This window comes from Carlito syrichta, unplaced genomic scaffold, assembly GCF_000164805.1.
Source record: "Carlito syrichta isolate Samal-C Ts95f unplaced genomic scaffold, Tarsius_syrichta-2.0.1 Scaffold135732, whole genome shotgun sequence".
NCBI lineage: Eukaryota > Metazoa > Chordata > Mammalia > Primates > Tarsiidae > Carlito > Carlito syrichta.
The window spans coordinates 231,691-258,438 of NW_007079828.1; the positions used below are offsets into that span (position 1 = coordinate 231,691).

The 26,748-nt window shown below is 41.1% G+C and overlaps 1 protein-coding gene across 3 annotated transcripts in view; it reads left to right on the forward strand.

The window, feature by feature from the left end:
• G3BP1 (G3BP stress granule assembly factor 1) overlaps positions 1 to 17,766 on the forward strand; it is a 45,602-nt gene extending 27,836 nt beyond the window's left edge. For 2 of the 3 annotated variants that reach the window (XM_008049546.1, XM_021708305.1), the window contains 6 exons: positions 920 to 1,121; positions 2,679 to 2,780; positions 3,027 to 3,138; positions 3,343 to 3,471; positions 3,870 to 3,979; positions 7,834 to 9,302. In XM_008049546.1, coding sequence (XP_008047737.1) covers positions 920 to 1,121; positions 2,679 to 2,780; positions 3,027 to 3,138; positions 3,343 to 3,471; positions 3,870 to 3,979; positions 7,834 to 8,040 — 862 coding nt within the window. In that variant the 3' untranslated portion in view covers positions 8,041 to 9,302. Of the gene's footprint in view, positions 1 to 919; positions 1,122 to 2,678; positions 2,781 to 3,026; positions 3,139 to 3,342; positions 3,472 to 3,869; positions 3,980 to 7,833; positions 9,303 to 17,559 lie in introns of those variants that run through there. The other variant, XR_503693.2, reaches the window with a different exon arrangement.
• Positions 17,767 to 26,748: the final 8,982 nt, after the last annotated feature.

Here is a 26,748-nt window from a genome sequence, read left to right on the forward strand (position 1 = left end):
TTTTTTTTTTTTTTTTTTTTTTTTTTTTGCGTTGGAGTCTCTCTCACTCAGTCGCCCAGACTGGAGTGCAGTGGCCTCTCCCGGCCACCGCAGCCTTGACCTGCTGGGCTCTGGTGATCCTTCCGCCTCAGCCTTCCAAGTAGCCGGAACTACAGGTGCACGCTACCACACCCAGCTAATTTTTGATTTTATGTAGAGATGAGGTTTTGCCAAGTTGCCCTGGTGGATCTCGAACCTGTGGACTCAGGCAATCCACTCACCTCAGCCTCCCAAAACGCTGGGATTACAGGCTGAGCCACTGAGCCTGGCTACATCTTCAGTTTTAACAGTATTCCCAGTGATTTTTGTGGAGGTCTAAGTTATTCATAAGTAATATTTTTTCCTCAAAATGCCATATGTTTATTGCAACAAATTTTTTTGTATATGCTAACAATCACATATCTTACAATTTGCCACCTCAACCAGTTTAAACTATAGTAGTAGTAACTGTATACACAAGGTTTTACCGTAGACTCAAACTTTTCATCTTATAAACTATACCCATTGAATAGTAATTTCCTTATTCCCTCTCTCCAGCCTGTTATGAGACTTATTGTGATGTTTTGTGCTAAGTGAATTGTGACAGTGGTGGGATTCCAACTGAATGAGAGACAATGGTTTGGTTCATTTTGATTTTTAAATTTATTTGCATAGTCTAATTTACCAAATAAACTGATTTCAGTTAAGTTATTGAGCGTGGTGCTTTGTTTTGTTTTATTTTTTGTTGTTGCTTTTTAAAAACTCAGGCATATAATTCTTAGATTCTTCTTAGAGAGAGGATGCTATTTTTATGTTTAGGTCTCTGGCTTATTAATAAATGATTGGTAGTTTCTTGATAAATCAGTGGAGACAATGATTTTCTCATATTTTCCTGTGAAAGTAATGACATGGAAGAACATTTAGAGGAGCCTGTTGCTGAACCAGAGCCTGAGCCTGAACCAGAACCAGAGCAGGAACCTGTATCTGAAATCCAAGAGGAAAAGTCTGAGCCAGTTTTAGAAGAAACTGCTCCTGAGGATGCTCAGAAGAGCTCTTCTCCTGCACCTGCAGACATAGCTCAGACAGTGCAGGAAGACTTGAGGGTAGGTTTGTATGCTGTTTCTAGTTTATCTCTTCTTTATTGTAGTTTGATTTACTTTTGTACATACGTTTTCATATTGGTGGTTCAGGGAAATAGACTATGACACATTGAACCATAGTTCAGATAAAGAGGCGAGATGCAGGCTGCTATATAACATCAAAAATAGCCACCCCCTCATCCCCCCTAGGTAACTTGAATACCTCTTAGACCAGAAATTTCAGGTGCCATTTTATCACCGTATCAGTGACCCCCTGTCTTTTTAATATTTCATCTTTTATGTTGTAAATTATTATAAGCTTGTTATAACAATACAAGCGCATATCATATCATTTTTAGAAAAATAATATGACAGAACAGACTCTTTTTTTACCCTTAATTCTATGAAATTTAATTGAAGATAACTTTACAGTAGAAGTAGAAATAAACTGCTGAAATAGCTACTCTCCTAGGTGGAATACCTGATTTCAGGTTTTTTTGTTTTTTTTTTTTTTTTTGAGTTGGAGTCTCACTCTGTCACCCAGACTGGAGTGCAGTGGCCACTCCCGGCCACCGCAGCCTCGACCTGCTGGGCTCCAGTGGTCCTTCCGCCTCAGCCTTCCCAGTAGCCGGAATTATAGGCATGTACTATCACGCCCGGCTGATTTTTTGATTTATTGTAAAGATGAGGTCTCGCTGGCCAGACGGGTCTTGAACCTGCGGGCTCAGGCAATCCATTCACCTCAGCCTCCCAAAGGCGCAGGATTACAGGCTGAGCCACAGAGCCCGGCTTGATTTCAGGTTTTTAATAGTTGCTGCTCTTGAGTTCCATCAGGGTCATGTGTTCACTGAACTCACGGAATCTTTACATTTGATCCTCTGTGAAGGAATATTTTTTTTAATGCTATATTTATAGGGACAGGGCTATTATGTTTTTTTAAATTTAACAGTTCAAATGCCTGCATTTTTCTAGGTGTGGATATTTGTAAAACAGATAGGGTTCTTGCTGTCTTCCAGCTACAATGAGTAGGGAAGAGAAACGTTGAAATGACAGAAGTTTGCAAGTAGAAAACTAGGTTGGTTGAACTGAGGATGGATGACCAGTTAAGTGGCTGTTACAGTAATCATGGTGAGAGATAATGATGGTTTGGATTAGAATTGTGGCAGTAGAGATGGAGAAGAGATAATTAGGTAGAATAACAGGTTCTGATGATTTTTAAATGGATTGGAAAGGTGTTTTGATGGTTTTTCAGTTGGTGTAATTGGGTTGATGGATTGGGCAAGTCATAGGAAGTGCTAAACTGGTTTCCCAGGAGTTTTCTTTGATTCACAAACATGAAATTGAAAAAATAATAGCTCCTTTGACCTGTCATATTTGACTGATATTTGATCATTAGTCCCAGGAACTTTTAGTACTAAATTTTGAGTGGGTGAAAGAAAGGAATCTCAATATACTTACAGACTCCATCCATCCTGCTTGTGAGTATGTGGTACATATATTATGTAGAGGAAATCAAGCGTTAGTAGCTTTTATATTGTTTTGATATATGGTATAGTCATTAATGTTTATGTTTTCCCTTAGACGTTTTCTTGGGCATCTGTGACCAGTAAGAACCTTCCACCCAGTGGAGCTGTTCCGGTTACTGGGATACCACCTCATGTTGTTAAAGTGCCAGCTTCACAGGTAAGGTTCTAAGAAAACTTATGCATTAGGCAGATTTACTTGTATTTTCGTAATGTGATTTCACAGAGCTTTAGAATGTAGAAGCTGATAAAGAGAAGGGATAAGGTGGTTTTTAATGATTCTGTGTGTGTGTGAGAGAAAATTGTCACTAGAAAGTTTAAATCTTATTGTTTGCTAAAAAGGTTCATTTTTAGAAAGGGAAGCCTACTTTGTTTTTATGCAGAAGTTAATTTATACATTTTTCAGCCCCGTCAAGAGTCTAAGCCTGAATCTCAGATTCCACCACAGAGACCTCAGAGGGATCAAAGAGTGCGAGAACAACGAATAAATATTCCTCCCCAGAGGGGACCTAGACCAAGTAAGAACCCAGAAAGGGGGATTTCTGTAGTGTGGGAGATTTTGAGGTGAGAGCTTAGTTTTTAGGGGCAGTTGCTATTTGTGTACTTAAAAATACTGTAGGGTTGATTAAACTACATGTGTTTAGGGCAGAAAGAAAACTATTGAATGTAAATAGTCACTGTAAGTCTTTTCTTGTCTTTGATTGATGTTTTGTCTCCTTAAGTCCGGGAGTCTGGTGAGCAAGGCGATGTTGAACCCCGAAGAATTGTGCGACACCCGGACAGTCACCAGCTCTTTATTGGCAACCTGCCTCATGAAGTGGACAAAGCAGAGCTGAAAGATTTCTTTCAGAGTAGGTTATTGAGTTTCTAACACTGCATTCGTCTAGTGTAACACTGTGCAATGGACTTAGAAGATGAGCCATCACTGTAGTATTAAGTTTTCTAGTAGTCGTGTTAAAGAAAGTAAAAAGAAACTGGGTGCTTTAGTTTTAATAACATTTAACCCAGTATGTTTACAGCATTATCATTTCAACATGTAAGGATATTATAAGAGATATTTTACCTTTTTTTTATACTCAGTCTTTGAAATCCAGTGTGTATTTTGCACTTGCAACACATCTCAGTTCAGATTACAACGTTCTCAGTACTCAGTAGTCATATATGTCTGGTGGCTACTGTGTTGGGCAGTGTAGTCTCCTGTGTAAAGGAAACTCCTCCATAGTTACCTGAGGATCTGTTTCACTTCCAGATTATGGGAATGTTGTGGAGCTGCGCATTAACAGCGGTGGGAAATTACCCAATTTTGGTTTTGTTGTGTTTGACGATTCTGAACCTGTTCAGAAGGTCCTTAGCAACAGGGTAAGCAGTTTTTCATCTTGATTTATTATTATTTTTTTAATTTTTATTTTACAGATGTGGGGTAGAATTCAGGATTAAGTATAAAAATGCTCATTGTACAGGTAAAGTTTGGGCCACACTTTGATCTTCATTTTACCTGGTTTGAGATTAGTTACTCTTATTGATGAAGTGTGCCCCCCATTTATTATTATTTAAATAAGGGTGTATCTAAGTTCTTTGAATGTTTTCATCTTCACAGCTGTGTCTTCTGTATGTTAAGTGTAATTTATTCCAACATGTTTGAGAATTTATTCCATCGTGTTAAACCATTACATTAATAACACCTGGCTGGGTGTAGTGGCTCAACCTGTAATCCCAGCATTTTGGGAGGCCGAGGTGGGAGGATTGCCTGAGCCCGGGGGCTCAAGACCAGCCTGGGCAGCTCAGTGAGACCTCGTCTCTGCGGTAAATCACAAAAATTAGCCAGATGTGGCGTGTGTCTGTAGTTCCAGCTACCTGGAAGGCTGAGGCAGAAGGATCACCTGAGCTCAGCAGGTTGAGGCTGTGGTGGCTGTGAGTGTGCCACTGCACTCCAGTCTGGGCGACAAAGAGTGAAACTCCAATTCAAGAAAATCCAAACAAACATTAATAACACCTGCCTGGGGATTAAAAGAACAAAACTTACGTTTTTAGTAACTGTGGTTTTTGAAAAAGTGAGTAATGAGAATGAAAATACTAAAAGTTCCTATGTGCTGAGATTCGTGTAGGTGGCTCCCTGTGTAGAGGAAATGAAATACAATTTTACTTTTAATAAGATAAGAGCCAGTTTGCCCAGGGCAGTCTTGGTATATGACTGTTGAGTATAACTATTAAGAGTTTCTCCTTTCATTTTATAAATTTTCTGGGCTTGGGAAATATTTATGTTGTTACTCTACTTGAAACCACTTTTATTAGCAAGTACTTTTACGTGCACATTGCTGTGATCGAGGAATTTGTAGACTTGGAATCATACTGTGGAGCTCTAAGGATCCCGTCCCCTCCTCTGCATCTCCCATTTGCAGAGAATGACTTTGGCAGTAGTAGAGAAGATTAAGTATATAAATAATATTAATTTGCCGAGTTGAGTGTGGGATTTTTAAAGCTATAATGCTATTTTTATTGAGATGAAATTCACATCGCATAAAATTAACCATTTAAAAATGTACAGTCTAGTGGCATTTAGAACACATTGTTGTGTAGCCATTGCCTCTTAATCTAATTCCAAATTTTTTTTTTTTTTTTGAGTTGGAATCTCACTCTGTCGCCCAGACTGGAGTGCAGTGGCCGCTCCCGGCCACCGCAGCCTTGCCTGCTGGACTCCGGCGATCCTTCCGCCTCAGCCTTCCGAGTAGCCGGAATTACAGGCGCGCACTACCATGCCCGGCTCATTTTTTATTTATTGTAGAGATGAGGTCTCGCCAAGTTGACCAGGCGGGTCTCGAATCCACGGGCTCAGGCAATCCACTCACCTCAGCCTCCCAAAGGCACGGGATTACAGGCTGAGCCACCAAGCCCGGCTCCAAATTTTTTTTGTTAAAAGTAGTAAGTTTGGCCAGGTGCGGTGGTTCATACCTGTAACCTCAGCACTTTGGTAGACTGAGGCAGGAGGATCATTGGGGCTGGGAGTTATGAGACCAACCTGGGAAACATATATAGACGCTGTTTCTACAAAAAATGAAAAAAAAATTAGGTGTGGTGTGTGCCTGTAGTCCCAGCTGTTTGGGAGGCTGAGGTGGGAGGATCTCCTAAACCTAAGAGTTTGAGATTGTAGTGTACTCTGATCTTACCACTGCACTCCAGCCTGGGAGAGACAGTGACATCCTGTCTCTAAAACAGAAAAGTAGTAAGCTCTTTAAAAGACCCATTAAGTAGTCACTCTCTAGCCCCTGGCAACTGCAAATCTGCCTTTTATCCCTGTGAATTAAAACTTTACTTTTCTTTTTTTAAAGAGATAGGCTCTCTCTTTTGCCTAGGTTGGAGTACAGTGGCACGATCATAGCTTGCCTCAGTTTACTGAGTAGCTGGGACTACTGTTGTGTGCCACCACACCCAGCTATGAAACTACACGTTTTAAACGATGTAATAGAAATGGTGCAGATCAGTGACATTCTCTGGATTGTTAATAGGTACTGCAGAGTTTGATGTTGTGGTCATAACATGTGAACTTTAATCTGCAAATTTGCATTATGTTTCAAATTGTTTGACCACATATTTTTGTGAAGCCCCCCCACTATAAAACACTTGACGAAATGAGGAGAGAAGAGTGGTTTATCTCCCCAAGGCCACAGAAGACTGAACCCAGAAATGCCCAGTAGGCTTTGTAGATAAATCCATTCTTTAGCATGTCTGAGGTCTAGTGGTCACCCTGCATTTTAACGTATTAGAAGAAGTCTACTGTATTCAACTTTTTTTTTCCTTAGTGGGAGTCTCACTCTTGTCCAGGCTGGGGTGCAGTGGCATGATCACCACTCACTGCAGCCTTGATCTTCTAGGCTCAAGTGATCCTTCTGTCTTAGCCTCCTGAGTAGCTGAGACTGCAGGCACATGCCACCTTGCCCAGCTAAGTTTTTGATTTTTTTTTGTGGAGTTAAGGTCTGTCAATTGCCAGGCACGTTTCAAACTTCTGAACTCAAGTAATCCTGTCGTTTTGGCCTTCCAAAGTGCTGGAATTACAGGTGTGAGTTACCATGCCTGGCCCTTCAGTAATTTTTTGTGAGAACAGAACTAGCTTATATAAGACTGATGACAGTGGCATATGGCATGCAGTTACGTGGCTTAGTGGTTCAGAGCTTACTGTTCCCAGGCAGGAGGTCTTCTTGGTGTACATTCTTCTTCATCATGCATTCGTGTTGTGACCCATGGGACATGTCTTACCCTCTAGCCCTTAGTTTGCTATTCTCTAAAGTCGGTGTCATAGCAACCTTTAGAGGGTTGTTGTAATGATTAAATGAGCTAATAAATTTGATTAAAACACTTACCTGGAACATCGTAAGTAGTTACATATTCATTTTAAAAAATAATTGAGTTAGAATATTATGTTGCCAGTGAAGAGCATTCATTGACTTCATTGGAATGTTTGGTAACTACTTTGTTAACTACTTCGGCTCTATTAGCAGAAAAAGAAGACAAAACTTAGTCTGGATGTATCTTTTTTTGTTGTTTACTAAGATATATTATCTTGGCTGGGCGGGGTGGTTCAAGCCTATAATCCCAGCACTTTGGGAGGCAGAGGCAAGAGAATTGCCTGAGCCCAGGGGTTCGAGACCAGTCTGGGCAACTTGGTGATACCTCATCTCTACAATAAGTCAAGAAGAATTAGCTGGTTATGGTGGTGCATGCCTGTAGTTCCAGCTACTTGGAAGACTAAGGTGGAAGGATCACCTGATCCTAGCAGGTTGAGACTGTGGTGACTGTGAGCGTGCCACTGCACTCCAGCTTGGTTGACAGAACGAGACTCTGACTCAAAAAAAAAAAAAGGATGTTATATTTTTTCTTATCAGCGTTTTTCAGAATTCTTATAAGACAAATAACATTTTAAGTTATATTTAGGTCAGATTAATGTTGCTTTTATTTGTAATGTATATGTACTTTGCATGGACAGTACAGCACCATCTTTTCACAATATGTGGATGATGAGGCATTCTAGCCTCCAGATCTATGGAGAAGGTTGCAACTCTTATGTTAAATTTACATAATTCTGTGAGAAAATAAGATTTCCTTTATTAAGTACAGTGAGAATTACTTGTCCTGCTGTGCTCTTTAAGTTGGCTTTATTGAGTTGGTCTGCACATACCTAGCCATCTTTTCATGTATTTGTTAACCCTTGATTCCTGCAGCCTATCATGTTCAGAGGTGAGGTCCGTCTGAATGTGGAAGAAAAGAAGACGCGAGCTGCCAGGGAAGGAGACCGTCGAGATAACCGCCTTCGGGGACCTGGAGGCCCTCGAGGTGGGCTGGGTGGTGGAATGAGAGGCCCTCCCCGTGGAGGCATGGTGCAGAAACCAGGATTTGGAGTGGGCCGGGGGATCGCTCCACGGCAGTGAATTACTCTCCACCAGTCTTCACGCAGCAGTACAAACCTTAGCTCCTGCGAAATGGTGAATTTCTTCAACCAGCCTTTGGTATCTTGGAGTATGACCCTAGTCTGTTATAAACTGCTTAAGTTTGTACAATTTTACTTCTTTTTGTGTTAATGTGTGTGCTCCCTTACCGCCCCCCCCCTTAGTCCTTGACTTCCAATTTTGTGGAATGATATTTTAGGAGTAATGGATTTTTAAAGAAGAAAGAAAAAGACTGAATTTTCCTTGCTTTGCATATACAGACTGGATTTTTTTTTAACCGCCATTTCCCCAAAGGAATGTGTCTTGCTTATTACTGACATTTGGTATGTTTCATTCATTGGAATATTTCTTACTTATTTTCTACGTTTCAAAAGCCTGTGAGAAATACAGGATTTGATAAACATTTTGAAGGCAGGAAAAACCCAAATTGTTTCATGACTACCTTCTGGTGTGGAGAAATTGCCATTGGAAAATTTGACAGTTTTAATTCTCACTGGTATGGTTAAAAACTGAATAAAAGATGTTAATAGAGTTTTTTCCTTTTGATACATGATCACAAAAGAATTCTAAAACCTACTGTTTTTACCATTGAAACTTAAATTGTCATAGGTTTTAAATGTCTAGGATGCAACTGATACGCTTTTCTTGAACTGTTAGTTTTTTTGAGGTAGAGTTTTTTCATGTTTAATTTGTATTTGTAAAAAAAAAATTTCCAAAAATCCAGATAACAAAAAAACAGAGCAAAACTGTTGTGCCTTCTTATTTATATTTGATTCCAGTCTTGGCAGTTGTTTAAAGAAAACTAATTTTAAAAAATCTGGATTTGTTTAATCAGGTTCAGAGTATGTGGGGAATTGTAGAGTCCCTCTTTCATCACTTTGTATGTCTTCTGTTACCATTTGTTATGCCTTATTCTAAAATTGAGTCTCAAACTGGAATGCCTTTGAAGACAGATGCTGCTATAGAGGTCCTTTGACCTAAATAGTTGAGCATTTGTATTAAGTTTTATTCTGGTATCTAATCAGATTCCTAATCATAGCCCATACAAAGGAATGTGACCTTAATATTGGACTTTGCTGATGTGCTCAAGTGTCTGCATTTTTTTTTCTTTAAATCATAGCCATATGGTAAATTTTCTATTTTGTTAATGGTTTTCTTTTATTGATGGGCATGCAGTGGATGTTTCTTGGAAATGGCCAATTTTTATTATTAAAATATTTCTGGAAGAAAATTTAATCTGGCAATATAGACTAATACTCGTTTTACATACTATGTTATTTGTTGAATGCTGTGTGTGAGGTGGGTGAAGGTTTTGTTTACACGTGTGAAGCAAGCCTTTGTGTGATAACTTGTCATTACTAATTGAAGGGCAACCACGTTGTCAGATTTAACTTATTTATTCTTAACAGCGTTCATCTTTAGGACAGTCATTTGAGGGTAGTATAGGAATAGGAATGTCTTGTTTGTTTTTCTGTTACAGAGAAACTCTGGGTTTGCTGTGAAGGGGTTATCACTAAAATGAAGGCTGATATTAGTTTGCTCCCAAAACCTAAAATATATAAAAATTGACAGCATCTTATTCACATAAAGAAACTTAAGGCTGGATGCACTGGCTCATACCTGTATTTCCAGGAGGCTGAGGTTGGAGGATCTCTTGAGGCCAGAAGTTTGAGACCAGCTTGGGTGACAGAGTAAGACTCTATCTTTATTAAAAAAAAAAAAAGAAGAAAAAGGCGGTGGGGGGGGCTTAAGTAATTGAGTCACATGGCTTTTTTTGGAGGTCAGTTTAAATATCTATTTGGGAACCACTTTTGGCCCAGGCCAGTGATAATTGGAAGAACTTGAGTTTGTACTTTTATAGCTTACATTAAGCTTGTGGTGGGTGAAAACAAAAGTTAGCCTAAGTAACTTTAAAAAAAATTAATTTGCAGTAATTTTGTCATAAATTATGAGTAACCTAGAAATTACTTTTCACAAGTGAATACTAAATTGCACATTTTGAAACAGGAGTTTTTCCTATTCAGAGGCTTGAGGGCAATAACTAGAAGCAGTGACCCTCAACTTGGCAGTGTTTTCATATCCTAGACGGCATTTGGAAATGTGTGAGATTTGGAGGGGTTATGAGGGGACACACGCATCTGGCATTTATTGGATAGGGGCCAAGAATACCAAGTCTTTTGTAAAAATAAAGCAACCCTGTTGAGAGCATTGATTTTTCCATATTTCTGAGTGGGTGAAACTGGGAGAATTAGGAAAACTGGTGTGAAGACTCATTCTTTTGAAATTCAGCCTCAGATAAATTACAAACTAATTAGGAAATGGAAATCTATTTGAGGAATTCAGTAATATCTACTTTAATTAAATATTTCAACTTCCATTATTTGTATCAAATGTGTGTGTATTGCATTTAAATGTGGGGTGGTAGTAGCAATATATGCTAGATCCTGCTTGTTAATTGTTGCAGAGAATTACTGCATAACCTCAGAAAACTAAAGTCTTCCCCAGTAATTTCAAGTCATTAGAATTGGGATGACTGGGGTTTTGAATAGCAGTGGACCTGAGAAATAGGTCAACACTATTCAGGATTCCAATGTAATTGTGTACTTATTGCATATAGAATAAATATAAGAGCTTAGAAATGCACACATTCACATAGCTGGAAAATGAAAATACGTTAGGGCAAAATTTTTTAGAGACAGCAGGAGCTCATCACCTTCAACTTTTTTAGATTTTGAAATATAATCTTTTGTCTATAGAAATGGTGCAGTGTGCAGTTATTTGTTACTGAGCACAAAACTTTTGACCCATGGGTATTTTTATTTTATTTTAATTTTTTAGAGGCAGGATCTTGCTGTGTTGTCCAGACTAGTCTTGGACTCCTGACCTCAAGTGATCCTCCTATTTCAGCCTTCCAAGTAACTAGAACTTACAGGTATGTGCCACCACACCTGCCCCATGATTATTTTAGCTAGATTAAATTATTTTGGTTCAGTGGTCTGTTATTTTGGTTCAGTGGTCTGGTAAGGTCTTGAACCTTACAAAATATTTTTGTTGGCCAGGTGCAGTGGCTCATGTCTATAATCCCACCCCTTTGGGAGGCTGAGGTGAGATGATTGCTTGAGCCCACCAGTTTGAGACCAGCCTGGGCAACTTGGCAGCACCTCATCTTTACAATAAATCAGAAATTAGCTGGGCATGGTGGCTCGTACCTGTAGTTTCCAGCTACTTGGAAGGCTGAGGTGGAAGGATCACCTGAGCCCAGCAGGTTGAGGCTGTGGTGGCCGTGAGCATGCCACCACACTCCAGCCTGGGCGACAGAGTGAGACTCCGATTCAGAAATAAAATTTTTTTTTGTTTGATGGTGAGATTGGGTTCATGTATTCTGATCTCAACTTTCGCAACTATTTCTGGGGGGCAGTGAAGTGGATAATCCAAAAAATAGTTATTTGACTTTGGATGAATAGGTTACTACCACAGTATGAGTTGAATTGCACTTGTAGTGTTAGGTTGTAAAAGTTAATTTTTGCCTTTAAGCTGGAGGTTAGCTGATATTATCCCCAAAATAATAGATAAACAATCAAAACAATTAAATGACTAGGCCTCCAAGTCATCCACGTAGCAAGGAGCAATTGGCCTTCCAGACTGATGCTTTTTCTCTAGAAGCGTAATGCCTACCAGTTTTACATTTCAACGACGTACACTGTAATGAACTTACTACTGTAGAAAGACCTGAGCCTGAGAGACATCCAGAACAAGGTTAGCACTACCGTTCTTCTTTCCTTGAGGGCAAACAAGATCATTAAGCTTAGATTTTGTAGCTCTCCTGTTGGTTTGCAGATTTTATCCGGTAGTACAAGAGTGATTTGTTCTTAATTTTTTTTCTCATCTGGGTTGATAATACATTTAGTACAAACTTGAAATTTGGATGTGAATGATGACAATATTTTTATTATAGCATAATGCAGGTGAGTTTACAGAAGTTGTGTTTTGTGTTTGTTACTGCCACCCCCCAATACTTCATCTCTTTATTTGAAAATCCTTGTAGATTAGAACGATTTGGTGGACACTGGCATTTGTATAAAGCAATTTGTTAGACTTTGAATGGAAATCTTTCTATAAAGTTTAGATTTATAGACCACTGTGCATACTGAGTGACATTTCTTTTTAAGTAAATGGTTGCATTTGTCAAATCTACTGATCTAAAGATGTTTTTTTATTTTTTTTATTTTTTGAGTTGTGGTCTTACTCTGTCATCCAGGCTGATATGCAGTGACGTGATCACTGGCTCACTGCAACCTTGAACTCTTGGGCTCAAGCAGTCCTTCTGCCTCAGCCTTCTGGAGTAGCTGGGGCTGCAGGTACATGCCACCACACTTGGCTAATTTTTTTTTTATTTAAGAGATGGGGTCTTTCTATGTTGCCCAGCCTGGTCTTAATCTTATGGGCCCAAGCAATCCCCCCACTTCACCCTTCAGTGCTGGGATTACAGGCTTGAAGATTCCGTTTTTTTTTTTTTGTTTTTTTTTTTTTGAGTTGGAGTCTTACTTCATTGCGCAGGCTGGAGTGCAGTGGCATGCTCATGGCCACTGCAGCCTCGACCCCTGGGTTTTCCAAGTAGCTTGGGACTACAAGTTAGTTGTGTGCGCCCCCACACCCAACTAATTTTTTGATTTTATTTTAGAGACGAGGTCTTGCCAAGTTGCCTATACTGGTCTTGAACCTCTGGACTCAGGCAGTCCTGTTGCCTTCACCTCCCAAAGTGCTGGGATTACAGGCGTGAGCCACTGCGCCCGGCAAAGATGTCTTTTTATATTGCAGTGTTCTTTTTATGGTTACTTAAAAGAATTTCTGCAGAACTACATACAGATTCGTAAATTTTCCACCTTTCAGTTGAGCAATTTTTAACTTGTAAAAGAAATACCAACAACATTTATTTGATTATCAAGTTTTAGCTAGTTGCCTGATGCACCAAAATATTGCAGTGAGCAACTAGAGAGCCTTCCACTAACGCTTAGAAATGGAGGAAAGTCTCCCATGGGATGAGGTCTTGGATAAAGTTGCTGATCAGTTAATAACCATGTGGCACTAAGTACTAACTAGTTTAAATAAGAATTCCTGGTCTTACGGTAGTGATGCCTTGGGGGGTTATGCTTGTCTACTGTAATGTTGAGGTTCTGGGCATGTCACCTCCTGATACACTTATGAGTAAAGGAGAAATGGTTGCATATGTGAGATCAAACCTATTTCTTTTCTTTTTTTTTGAGTTGGAGTCTCACTCTGTTGTCCAGGCTGAAGTATAGTGGCATGCTCACGGCCACCGCAGCCTCGACCTGCTGGGGTCAGGCGATCCTTCCACCTCAGCCTTCCAAGTAGCTGGAATTACAAGCACGTACCACCACACCTGGCTGATTTTTTGAGTTATTGTAGAGATGAGGTCTCGTCAAGTTGCCCAGGCTGATCTTAAATCCATGGACTCAGACAATCCTCCCACTTCACAAAGTGCTGGGATTATAGGTGTGAGCCACTGTGCCTGCCTCCAAATCTGTTTCTATTACATTCTTATTAATGGGTCTGTATTCATCTCGGGATAACACTGAAGTTAGGCTGCCTTGCTCATGTGTTCATGGTAGCCTCATCTCAGGCCCTAAATGAGCAAAGTGTTGATTAGAGGTTACCTAAAAACCCTTATCAAGTTTTGGTTTTATTATGTATATTATTTGGCTCAAAATCAAGGTTTCTCAGTTTTTGTTTATATGACTTGTTTTGAAAACTATGGACAGTTTCCCTTTTCAGTTTCCTCTTGAACCCAGTAACTTTTTCTAGTTCTCTGTAAGAGGAAAATAATCCTGGGGTTTATTTCCACTGATAATTTTCTTTTTTTTGAATTGGTGTCTCACTCTGTCTCCCAGGCTGGAGTGCAGTGTCATGCTCACGGCTATCGCATCCTCGGCCTGCTGGACTCAGGTGATTCTTCCACCTCAGCCTTTCAAGTAGCTGGAACTACAGGCACGCTCCACCACGCCTGGCTGATTTTTTGGTTTATTGTAGAGAGGAGGTCTTGCCAAGTTGTCCAGGCTGGTTTTGAACCCATGGGTTCAGGTAATCCTCTCACCTTGGCCTCCCAAGTGCTGGGATTATAGACGTGAGTCACCGTGCCTGGCCTTTTTTTTCTTTTTGAGTATGAGTCTCACTCTGCTGTCCAGGGTGGATTGCAGTGTCATACTCACGACCGCCGCATCCTCGACCTACTGATCTCCTTCTGCCTTTGCCTTAGCTGTAACAATAGGCACGTATCCCCATGCCTGGCTAATTTTTTTATTTACTGTAGAGATGAGGTCTCACAAAGTTACCCAGGCTAGTCTTGAACCCCTGGATTCAGGCAATCTCCTCTCGCCTCCACCTCCCAGAGTGGCTGGGGTTATAGGCATGAGCCACTGCGCCAATCCTACCTCCCCTGAACACTTTCATAAACCATGTGATGTGACCAGTTACAGACATTCCTACATTTAGTACTTCAAATGTAGCCAGGGCCTCAGAGATTCAGGAGAGAGATGCGTACAGTGTGTCTTATGTTTTTTAAAAAGTAAGTTAAGGATATTTACCAAAAATGAGCTATTGATGTACTTAAATATTTATTTTTCAGAAACAAGGGATAATTATCTGTATTTTTAGTAGTAATTAGAGGAAAGATTATATCCTGCGTAACCTGGATAGAAATGGTCTGAACTGTTTCTAAAATTAAAACCACTTTGGTTAATTATTCTCCCTTTGGTATCACCTGTTCAACTTTGAATTTTTAAAGTTTTGTTAAGAAAATTGTACATACACTGATTTGACCCTTTTTACTATTTTTATTTTTTTGATTTTTGAGTCAGTTTCACTGTCACCTAGACTGGAGTGTACAGTGGCATGGTCACAGCTCACTGGAGCCTCAAACTCCTGGGCTCAAGTGATCTTTCTGCCTCAGCCTCAAGTAGCATGGATTATAGACATGTGCCACCATGCCCACTAATTTTTTGATTTTTTTTTTTTTCCTTTGTAGAGGTGAGATCTCACCGTGTTGCCAAGGCTGGTCTTGAACTTCTGGGCTCAAGCAGTCCTCCTGCCTTGGCCTCTCAAAGTGCTGGAACTGCAGGCTTGAACCACCATGCCTGGCCTGATTTGGCCCTTTTAAATGACATTATACCAAGAAACTGATACAAGGAAGTAGGGTACTTCTTTTTTTAAAATATTTGGTGCACATTTAAATAGCTTATAGAATATGTTGCTTAAAGAATTCATGGTTTTTGAAGGATGGGGTGGAGGCAGAATTTAGCTCATAGAATAGGCACCATTTGTGATTTATATAGAAAATAATTATATTTTTTAGTAAGAAGCAGCAGAATATTTTCTTTAAAATTTTTTTCAGTTGGGCTCGGTGGCTCAGCCTGTAATCTCAGCACTTTGGGAGGCCAAGGCAAGTGGATTGCCTGAGCCTGCGGGTTGGAGACCAGCCTGGGCACTTGGTGAGACCTCATCTCTACAATAAATCAAAGATTAGCCGGGTGTGGTAGTGCACATCTGTAGTTCTGGCTACTTGGAAGACTGAGGTGGGAAGAACGCCTGAGCCCAGTAGGTCGAGGCTGCAGTGGCTATGTGTGTGCCACTGCACTATAGCCCACATGATGGAGTGAGACTCCAACTCAAAAAAACAAACTTTTTTTCCCCCAGTCCCAGCTACTCAGGATACTGAGGCAGAAAGATTACTTGAGCCCAGAAGTTCAAGACTGTGGCGAGCTGTGATCATGCCACTGCACTCCAGCCTGGGCAATAGATGAGACCCTGTCACACACAAAAAAGAATTTCAACTTTTTTATTATTATGAAACCAAGGACATGTAATTTTTTTGTAGACAGCTATTACATGTAGAGCAATCTTTTAAAGTGAGGATAAATTACTTTAAAATAAATGAGTCTCATTAGTTTTCCTTAAAAAAAATTTTCCCATTCTGATTATTACCACAAGGAACAGGAGAAACTAAAATTCTTTGATCATAGGATGTTAGTGCTGAGAAGGGGTTAGAAGTGATGTGCACAACCCTTTTGTTTTACAAAATATCAGAGAATTGGTTATACAGAGTCCCAGATCTGTTCGTGGAAGCAATATGGAGACCTTCAGGGGTCGCCAATCTAGTTACTGTAGGAAGGGCCAGAGCTGTTGAGGTTTGTGGGAATGTGGGGAAGAAAAGGATGGTATCACCTTATATGCTTACCCGGTGGCTTCTATGGTTTTCGTGCCCCAGGTTTCTCCTTTTTTAGAATTGTCTTTATGCCCAGCTCTACTGGGGCCTGCTAACTTAAGGACATTGACTTGTGTTCCCCTCAGGGATGGGTTTACTACTAGCTGTCAGAAAGCTATTGGGTATCCTAATGTGTTAATAGCTGAAACTCAGCTGTGATTTCACTTAAATCCTTTGGCATTTTGCATTCTGTACATTGTGGTGCTTTTTCCACCTTATCGTTATAACTGTAAGCTCCTAGGGGGCAGCAATTTGGTCTTAGGCATGTACCCTGTTTAGTGCCAGGCAGTGCCATGTATGTGTCAGGGTCCTAAACTTGTCCTCAGTTATTTCTCCCATTATCTATTTGAATGTGACTCCCTGGCCCTGCTGAAGCACTTGCGATCACCCTGGTAAGCCAGTCTTCGTGAGTCCATGGCTTCAAGTGCCTTCCCTTCCCTGAAGAAATACTTGCATCTCCACCCCCACCCCAGTCTTGCCATCCAAGCCATTTCTTATCCAGTTACAGAGTTGTGTTTTTCCTAAGAAAAGTTTTGTAATGGGAACAGGGAGTCCCTTATTGGGAACTCTGCAGAATTCAAAAGAAGGAAGAAAACTTTCCACATTGTCCCTCTCGTTCGAGGTTCCATCCTCAACCGTTATTTTGTAAACTGCATTCCTGGGGCACTTTATGTCTTTCGGCTCGTATCTTAGCCTTTAGCCTAGAATTGGAATTATGTTTTCCTACCTTACCAGACTGTAAGCTCCTAGAGGACAAAGACTCGAAGAAACCCCTGCATTTCACCTGAAGGTTCAGTGAGTGGCTAGATGCATTTTTCAGTTTTCTTTCTCACAAGGTGGCATGCTTGGAGACAGGCCTTCTGTTCAACAACATGTAGGCACTCCAACATTTCAGTGGAGGAAACTGTTGGGAAGTTTTGGGATGGGCAGAGGAGGAGGAGGAGGAGGACGTCCCTGGCCGTTTTACCACCAACCATTTCTTCTTGGTTGTGCCTAGTATATCCCAGGCACTGAGTTTCTCTGCAGAAGACTTTTGTGTGAGATTTTCATGTCTGTGCACAATCTTGTCCTTCATTGTCCTTCCCATTCACGACACTGTCCATGTTGCAAGTCTTGTCATCTACCCCCTCTCTGTGACTTCCCACATCCAGTCTCCAGCTGAGTCCTGTCAGTTCTACCTCACCAGTCCTTCACCTCTCTCTTCTTCACTTTCACAATTTCAGGAGCCTCTCAGCTGCGCTTGACCCTTCTATTCCAGCCTGCTGACACAGTGTTAGATTCATCTTGCTGAATCAGCTCTGACCATGTATCCCATGTATGTGTTCTCTCTCCCCTGCTAGACTGTAAGCTCCTTATGGGCAGGATCTGTGTCTGAGTCATCTTTGTATCTCCCATAGCACCTACCAATAAATATTTCTTGAATGAACAAACGAATTCTCATTTCTCATTTCTCTCAATTCTCATTTCTCTTTTTTTTAACATGAAGCCTTCTCTAAAGTGAGATGTTTTCTAGGTTATACGTCAGTTTCTCCCTGGGATCAGTTGGAAGACTTCAAAAGTTCTCTCACATAATAAAGTTGACTCAATAGTAAAAATTATGAGGTAACCACAGAAAATTTCAGAAAACTTTAATCTTTTTTCCATTGGAATCAGCATGGATATGTGTATATGGATGGTTCAATAAATATACTTTTATATACATGTTTCACAGAAATTTTACATTCCCTCTTCAAACTGCAGAAATAATTTTTTTTTACAAGCCAAAAAATAACTGCCATAACTTCTATGACTTCATGCAAAAAAAAAAAAAAAAAAAGGAGGGGGGGGGACAGAGAGTAAGGAGCAAAAGGGAACTAGTTGTTTAAGGTTGAGTGTCCATTAAGAAGTAAAAATGTTACGTTAAGGAAGCGATTGCTTAACACGCTGCTTAAGGTGGTAGCCAAACAAATCCTTAACTGCAGCATTAAGGCCATACCAAGTGTATACATATATACAAATAAATTTCCATATAAAAGACATACTACTACATTTTCTTCTGGGAAAGGATGAGGAGCTTTGTAATTCTGACCCAATTTTCCAGGCTACTTTTTAGAAATCTCTTCTACTTTGGCTAACTGTCGGAGTTGCTGCTATGTGGGCTTGTGACTTCTTGTCTTTGAGGTTGAAGTGTGAATTACCTTGAAACTCTTCCATCAAGAGTGATCAAGTGCTTTATAGATTAACTAACTCACACTGCCCGGCCAAGCATACTCTTTACATTCCAAAAGTATTTGGAATTAGAATTGTCAGTTGTCTTACCTGAAACAGACTCCACAGCGATGTTGACACTGTGACCCGAAGAGTTACATGATCCCTTGTGTTCTTTGAGGTTAACATAATTTCTTGAATAATGTACTAATGAACCAAAGTGTTAGGGTTCAGGAAACATCCCCTAGCTGTTGAAAGTTAATATCTAACTTTTACCTGTGTGTCATGACACCTTTAAGTTGGCTGCTACCTTTTTGGAAAAAAGGAAATTAAAATTATTTGCAGAAGAATAACCTGGAGTTTACTCTGCTTCCTAAACATCAAACCAGGGAAATTTTAAGACAGGGTACATCTTTTGTGCAAATATCTAAATGGGTGAAGTGGGAAAACATGAAGGGCACATCCTTTGGGGATGACTTCCAGCCAATCTAGAAATCATCTGCTTTGGCAAGGTTTGGGTGAGACTCTGAGATTGCACACTCTGTTTCTGTTGACAGAATCTGCTTAGTGAATGAATCCTGAGTCAAAATGAAAAGTGACAAAGTATGTAACTAACCCTTTCCCCGGTAGTCACTGTGACCACTTACAGTATTATAATTCGCTTAAAATCAACCAAATACAACTTTCCCAGTAGTGTTGTCTCTGTACTAGTCCTGTTCATCCCCAATTCTCCTATGGACCAGTTTCTAGTGTGGCCTCAGCATGTTTACACAACATGGCTGAAAGTCATTTGGTCTCCTTCCATAGTTTCCCTGAACCAGTCAAGTTTGAGAATGAGTTCTCTGGAATGGCCTGTCCTGGGAGGGAGGACCAAATAATTTATGATAGGGAAGCACTTGCCATGTTTGAACACCTGGCAAATGAGCCATCACTGTATCCCAGTCATGCGCCAACCACTCTTCACCTTAAATGACACTACTGGTTAGTTATTTACCTTGTAGTAACTTGCATTAGTTGTGGATAGAGTGATTTTAACTAAGAGGTCATTGTATACTGCTCCAGACATGAGATTGAAATTATCAAGAAGGTGTAAAAGTATTCAGGGGTTTTGTCTTGGTCATTTTGTGGTTCACTTGACCCATTTCAAGTCTAAAGCAGCTGAAGACATTTTACCCAGTTTTTCAAACTTATAGAGGCCACTGAGATTCCTGCTATGCTTTGAAAGTAGAACTCAGATTGTTGAAAAGCTTTTTTTTTTTTTTTAACATTGCATTATTCTTTTGTTTGTCTAATATGCACAAGAATCCTATTGAGCAGGCATTTTATCTATGTCTAATATACTAAGCAGGATGGACTCCTTTGGGATTTAATTTAGCCATAGCATTTTGACTTGTCAGTGCTGCAGATATTATAATGGCTTAAGTATTGGAAGATTGAACCATTAAAATATGAAATAGCATGAATTTCGAATGCTCTGAAATGCTTTGTTGGGAAAATCCAATTTTTTAGCCTCTTCCATATCATTCAGGCTAAATTGGCATGTTGAACATGGTATGATTTTTAAATGAGGTAGAAATAAGTCTAATGTAGAAGAGGCTGAGTGTAGCAAACTGCTTATTTGATATATAAGCACCACTTTCAGAAAGACTTGGGCAATCTTTCTAACCTTTCCTTTCCCCATAATATTCTTTCTAAATAATTTGCTTCAGAAAGATAACTTACTGTGAAAGAAACTATTCCTTTGACATACTTGGACTAGCAATGACTTGATAAAAATCAGCTACACCCTTGTCTTGATTTTTCCTATTTGTATTTGGCTTTCTCCCTCCACCCCATACCCTTTTTTTTCTTTAAGGACCTGATCTACTTTGGACGGAGATGCTCTCTAGGTTAGGAGAAGTAATTTCAGATGCAGTTGGGGGTGAAAGAGGATGTGCTAGCCTATTCTTTCTCTCCAGGTCTGCTCTATTTACTGTTTCAGTTAGATCAACAAAAGGTAGTATCTGGACCACAAGCTTCCCTTTAGAAACAACTTCATTGTGGTAAGTATTGGCTTGATAAGAAGGTCCCTCTTGACATGAACACCTGCTTGGGTGAAATGGTTTGGAAGCTAACCTCTAGGAGTTAATACTGGGTAACCCTTTTAAAGGCAGGTGAGATCACAGTGATATAAATCCAAATAGCAAACTACTGCTGTGGAAGATAGTCTTTTGTTTAGGATCTGAGTTCGAAGGCCCCTACCTCCAAGAGACCTTGGGTTGTCTCTCTTGGATTCCACTGATACATAGATCCCTGTTGGCAAGGATGGGAATAGTGTTTTCTGGAAACATCATTCCCAGGGTAAGGATTTGTTTGGGGCTCTGGCTGAAGAGAGCTAGCCCAAGTCTAGTCATACCTGCTATAAAAGTTCTTTTTATTAGAGTAGTTTAGCTAATGGTATGAATTTAGACAAACCCCCCAGTGATCTTGGGTGATTCCACTTTTTTTTGTTGTAATCACACCTTGAATAACACACACCAGCGAAGTTATTCTTAAATCTTGCTGGAAGTTTCCTGTTATGATTAAATTGTGGTGGGAAGATAGACAGGGGACTTAGAATCATTGCAGTTATATCCCTAAAGACATTCCACAGGTTCTGCTCTGACGCGCTTCTCTTTGATTCTTCCAGAGGTTTGGCGGAGGGATTCAAGCAACTGCCCTGCCCTCGGTTACAACTTTCACAGGACACTCATGCTGCAACACTAGAGTGGGATGTTATCTTGATGTGGGATTCCCAAATGTGAAGTTAGTTTTAGAGGCAAGTCTTCCAGTGATGTAAAACACCTTGACTTTCATGGAAAAGGATGAAGACCGTAATCTCTGGAGGGTCAAGACTCACTCTCCTCTTTTTTAATATCTTTCTACTTGCCCACCCAGAAGGCCTGGGATGGGGTGCCAAGCCTGATGCCAAAATGGATAAAATGGAGAAACTTTTTACAATGCACTGTATGCCCTTTCTTCTTTTCTTCAACCCACCAAAATATTCAGTTTGGCTTTGACAAAATCTCAACTCCCTCTTTTTACAGGGGAGTAAACAGGCCAAACAAGGAGCCCTACCTCTATTCCAAGATGAGCCTGAGGTACCAGGACAAAGACCCACCTCTCACTGACCTCTGTCTACTTCAGAAGGCAGGTGTGTTGAAATAGAATATTGGATTTTTGCAGTTGCATAAGAAAACAGTTGGATCTGAAGAATAGCAGGGCAAAAACAAAGCAATGCAGGGAATTTGGGGACCTGGAAGAGGTGAGCGTGGGAGTGTTCGGGATCGGTGCAGCCAGCAGATGCCTTTCATCCCAGATTGGTTAGCTGGTACTGCTTTGTAGCTGGTTAATGGCCTTACGTAGAATATAATTTGCATCACTAGGCTCTCCGAAGGGTATGTTTCTGGCTTGCCACTTTCTGCATTTTGACTTCTCGACTCAGTGTTCCAGGAAATTTTCCAGAGCAATGAAATCTCAAAATGCACGGGCAAGAGAAGGAATAGAAATCGCAGCCTTGAAGCAAACGAGACAGGAGCGCCTGTGTCCACTCTAGCCTCCCCCTGCCTCCGTCAGAAATAAATCGGCATCTTCTGGCAGCATTTGGTTCCATAAAATAAGATGCACAAAAGGACGACACAGGAGATGCCACACAGAGAGGATGGTGGAGGGAGGATTGGGGGAGAGAACTGAGGAAGCAGTAATGGCCCGAATGTCAGCTGAAGAAGCCTCAATGATCCGAAAAATTATTGGGCAATAATTCCTACTATGGAACTAATTTTGTCGTTCCAAAGAATGATAAAGCACCTTAATTATTGCTTTAAATAACCACACAGCTCCATCAAAACATGAAACAGCACCCACCTAGAAGTAAACCTATCTCCTGCCACGGCTGTCTATATCTCTGAGAGATCCTTAGAAAGCAGCAGGATAATAATCTGGGTAGAGGTGTCGTCTAGCATGGGCCCTTGTGATTCTAGTTACTCAGGCCTGGATGAGATGTCTGCATGGTGCCCTTGTCCTTGACATTCTGGGATCCTCAACTGAGACAGAAAACAGTCATTGCTTTCCTCCTCTTAATGATGTGCTGGGAAGGGGTTACTGTGAGGCCACAGCCTTGCCAACATCTCTGGTTTTCCTCACCCTGATATGGGTCATCCTCAAGAGCAAGCTAGCTCTTTAAAACAAGGCCTGTTTCTTCTACTCCCTGCTTTGGTCAGGATTGGCACTTTTTTTCTGGCTTCCTAGAACTGCAGGAAAGAAGGAAGGTTCTTCAAGGAGTTGGTTTCTGAGAGAAGGGCTTAGTGGAGGAAAAGAAGCTAAATTACATTTTAAAAACATGCTCTCTAGTGCCTATTTAGAGAATTTTCAGTCTGGTTGGCTCAAGAAGTAAAGCTGCCATATATCAGTGGGTGGAGGTCCAGTCACCTTTTCCCAGTACACCTTACTAGCCTTCTGATGCAGGCCACCCAGTCAGCCCAGGATTCAGCCTACAGAGAAAACCCAATCTCGCCTTCCTCTTCAGAGCTGGGGTGAAGGGTGGTAGAATGAGCAAAAGGTGCTCATTTGAGAAATACAATTGCTTCCAGGTAGGTGTTGATGATTCCTGGACTGGGCTTCCAGCCAGACTGGGAAAGAGCTACAAATCTAAGATCTTGACCCCTGTCCTAAAGCTGATACAGACTGAACCTCCACCAAGCCCTCTGTGTGCCAGCTGCTCCTACTAAGGAGGCAGCTACGGCAAGTCATAATGATCACCTCCTTCAATTTCAGTGTGTTGCGATGAACTAGAGCATCTAAGTGTCACAGTATACTGTCACCCGTGATGGTACCAGTATAGCTGGGGCAGCAGCCGACTGTAATCTGATCTCACGGAGCCTCACAAACACCATCCCCTTTTTTATGATGCTCAGAGAGACGCGAATTTTTTTTTCTCCCCAGTATGAAAAAAATAGCCTATGAAAAAGATTGGTGAGCTTCTGAGAGGAATTTATTTCCTGCTTATTGACATGTTTAGAAGAAGAAATAATTTGGGTCACATGACTGATCCTCTTTTGTCTTTCTAGATTCAAAATAGGATTAAATTCAAGATAGTCGATACACATGCACACACACGCATACACACACACACGCAGACATGCATTTGTCTTCCTGTTCATGCTTGTCCTTGTTTTTAGCTGCGAATGGGCTCTAAAAGGTGGCAGAGCTCAACCGTGTATTTGGCTGCTCTTGAACCAGTGAGATGCATTGTAAACCAGTAGGTGAGCAGCTGTCAGTATTACTTGTCTGCTTAATTGATGCCCCCTAAATTTGGCTCCTAGGATTAGCTGCAGTTTTGGAGGATGTGAAATTGTCAACTCCCCTCTGCCAGTATTCATTTCTCCTGCCATGCATAAATACCGGTCTATATACATAAAGGGTTTGAAGTCAGTAAGCCATTGCACCCAAATCAGTTTTTTGGCCATCATGCTACTTAGCTTCTGTAATCTCAAAGTATAGCATGCCTTGGGCTCTGTAGAGGAAACTGTATAGGAAATTAAGGCAATATTGCCCTGTTCATTGGAGCCACCTTTAAAAAAAGGCCTAAGTTATCTGGTTTGATTTCTTTTTTTTTTGAGTTGGAGTCTCATTCTGTCACCCAGGCTGGAGTGCAGGGCACACTCACAGCCACTGTAACCTTGACCTGCTGGGCTCAGGTGATCCTTCCGCCTCAGTCTTCCGAGTAGCTGGAACTACAGATGCACACCACCATGCCTGGCTAGTTTTTGTGATTTATTGCAGAGACGAGGTCTCATCAAGTTGCCCAGGCTGGTCTTGAACCCCCAGGTTCAGACAATCCTCTCGCCTCAGCCTCCTAAAGTGCTAGGATTACAGACTGAGCCACTGCACCTGGCCTGATTTTTTTTTTTTTATAAGGATGAAATTCATGTAATTTATTGCTAAGTATTTCGTCCATTATATATTGAAGATGTCTGTTCTTTGAGTGTGCTTCCATTCCTAATTCATGGTGATAGTTTTGACTTTATAGTGACTGATGTCCTTTCCCCACCACTGTTTACCTTTGATACAGTGGTGCAAAGGCAACACAAATCTGCAAGGCTTCCAAAAAAGAAAGACAATGAGAATCATGCGAGTTCTTGTATTTGTGTGCATGTGTCCACACATCCACTTTGGAGGGTCCAGAAATCAAAGTGACCTTATATTTTTGTTTGTGTAGACTTCCTACAGACCCATTTAAGCACAGATTCAGAGAGCAGTTAGAATTAGGAGGGAGTTTACATCCTTGCCATACCACTCTCCACACTGTATTTAGAGACACTCTTTTCACTGCTGTAGTGACTCCACTCACATTGGTTTCTTACAAGGAACACTAAGTTTGAAATAGTCTGAGAAAATATTCCAGTGACATCCCCCCTCTGTGTCTCAAGGGGGTGACTGGATCCTGTCAACTTGACCTGGCAGCTCCCAGTGGGCCCACAAGTTGAATATGGCGGCATGGTGGCAAAAGTTCAAGGACCCAGCAAAGGTTGGGCAAATGGCCCAGTGATTGGTCTGTCTCAGAGGGATTCCAGATACTTCCTCTAAGGAGGCCAGTTTGGAATCGGCATATTTTTCTGTTTGCGTGGAGCCAGAATGCCTTAGAACAGTGGGTATTGTCTTTAGTTTTGGATGGGGGCCTGGCACCTTTGCTGCCTGATTCACCTAGATTCTGGATTTAGTCCTGTAATGAGTAAAGTAGGAAGTAGGGCTTCTTTATTTTTTTTAGTTAAAAATGACTTTTCTCTAAATAAAAGGAATAAAGTGCTACTGAAAGGGACTCATCCTCCCCAAAGACGCATGCAACTCTTGCGAGTTGAGGTTTTTAAAAATTCGTCCTTTAAATAAAGTGAATGTAGTGCTAATGAAAGGTGCTAATTGCCGCCCACAGATTGATATTCTGGTCTTGAGCCATGGTAGTGGTTCAAGTCCTTCTCCTTCTTTGGACACACATATGTGGTGGGGAAAAGGGTGATCTCAGTGAGAGACTCCTGCTCCCTTGGTTTCCATCTCCCAAGACTTCTTAGAAGAAAGGATTCCAGGTTCTATCCCACATCATTCAAAGCTGGAATACAGTTCAGGTTTTTGGTCTACACTGGCCAAGAGAAGACCAGGCAATGATTCATGGACCCTGGGCCTGGAGGTAAACACCTCTATCTTTCAAGCCTCAAAACCAAATCCTCTTTGGGCTGCATAGTGCATTTTCTTGACCTGAATCGCTCTATCTTTGTTTTGGCCTGCCTTTTTGGCCCCGTATAGGCTTTCGCTCTTGTGCCGCTGGAATTTGAGAACATCCCCTAGGGAAGGTGCTTTAGGGAGGAGTCAGGCTTCCGTGTCCCATCTCTGCACACCACGCCCCTCCCTCCTGCCCCAGAAACCCCGGGCCTCAGAACAAACTGATTGTCAGCTCTGTCTCACCATTCTACCTACAACACCTTGATTCAAAGCCCAGGAACTAAAGTGCAAAGAAAGAAATGGAGCCCTGGGATTCTGGCTGTGGGCCAAAGCAGGGAGAATGCTGTTGGCCACGGGGCCATCATCTCAGGCCTGTGGTGTTGATAGTGAGTGGACCGAGACTCCCCCTCACAGACCTCCCACTTGTGCATGTCTATTTCCTTCAGCAGGGACCCCTGTCCCCTCTCCTTTTCTTCTGGAGTGCCTGAGCTCTCCTGGGACAATTCTGGCAATTCCAGATTGAGAGGGAAAGATAAATATTTGCCTAACTTTCCTAAGTGTCAAAGCTTAACAAAGCACCTAAAAGAAAAAAGACTTATAAAAATATAATGGGGTCATTCCCTCCAAACTCTAAACATTATCTATGATATATGAAATGTCAAAACATAATGGCCAGACTTTCTGAACGTTGCCATCTCTCCACACTGCAGGTGTGCAATCTACAGCTGCCTGTTCACCTCTTAAAACATTTCTCTGTAGCAGCACTAGATAACACACGCATTGTAGCCCACTGACCCCACTTTCCCAAACATGCGCCCACTGGCAGTTCCAAAGAGACTCTTCAAAAAAATAGACATTTGAAAAAAGTCCATCTGTGTACACTCAGTCTATCTGCATATTATTTCTCGAGATTATTACTGTTTTTTTTTTTAATCATAAAAAGATTGCATATTGGCAATATAATGAGAAAACCATGGCGGCCGTTTCTGAGGGGC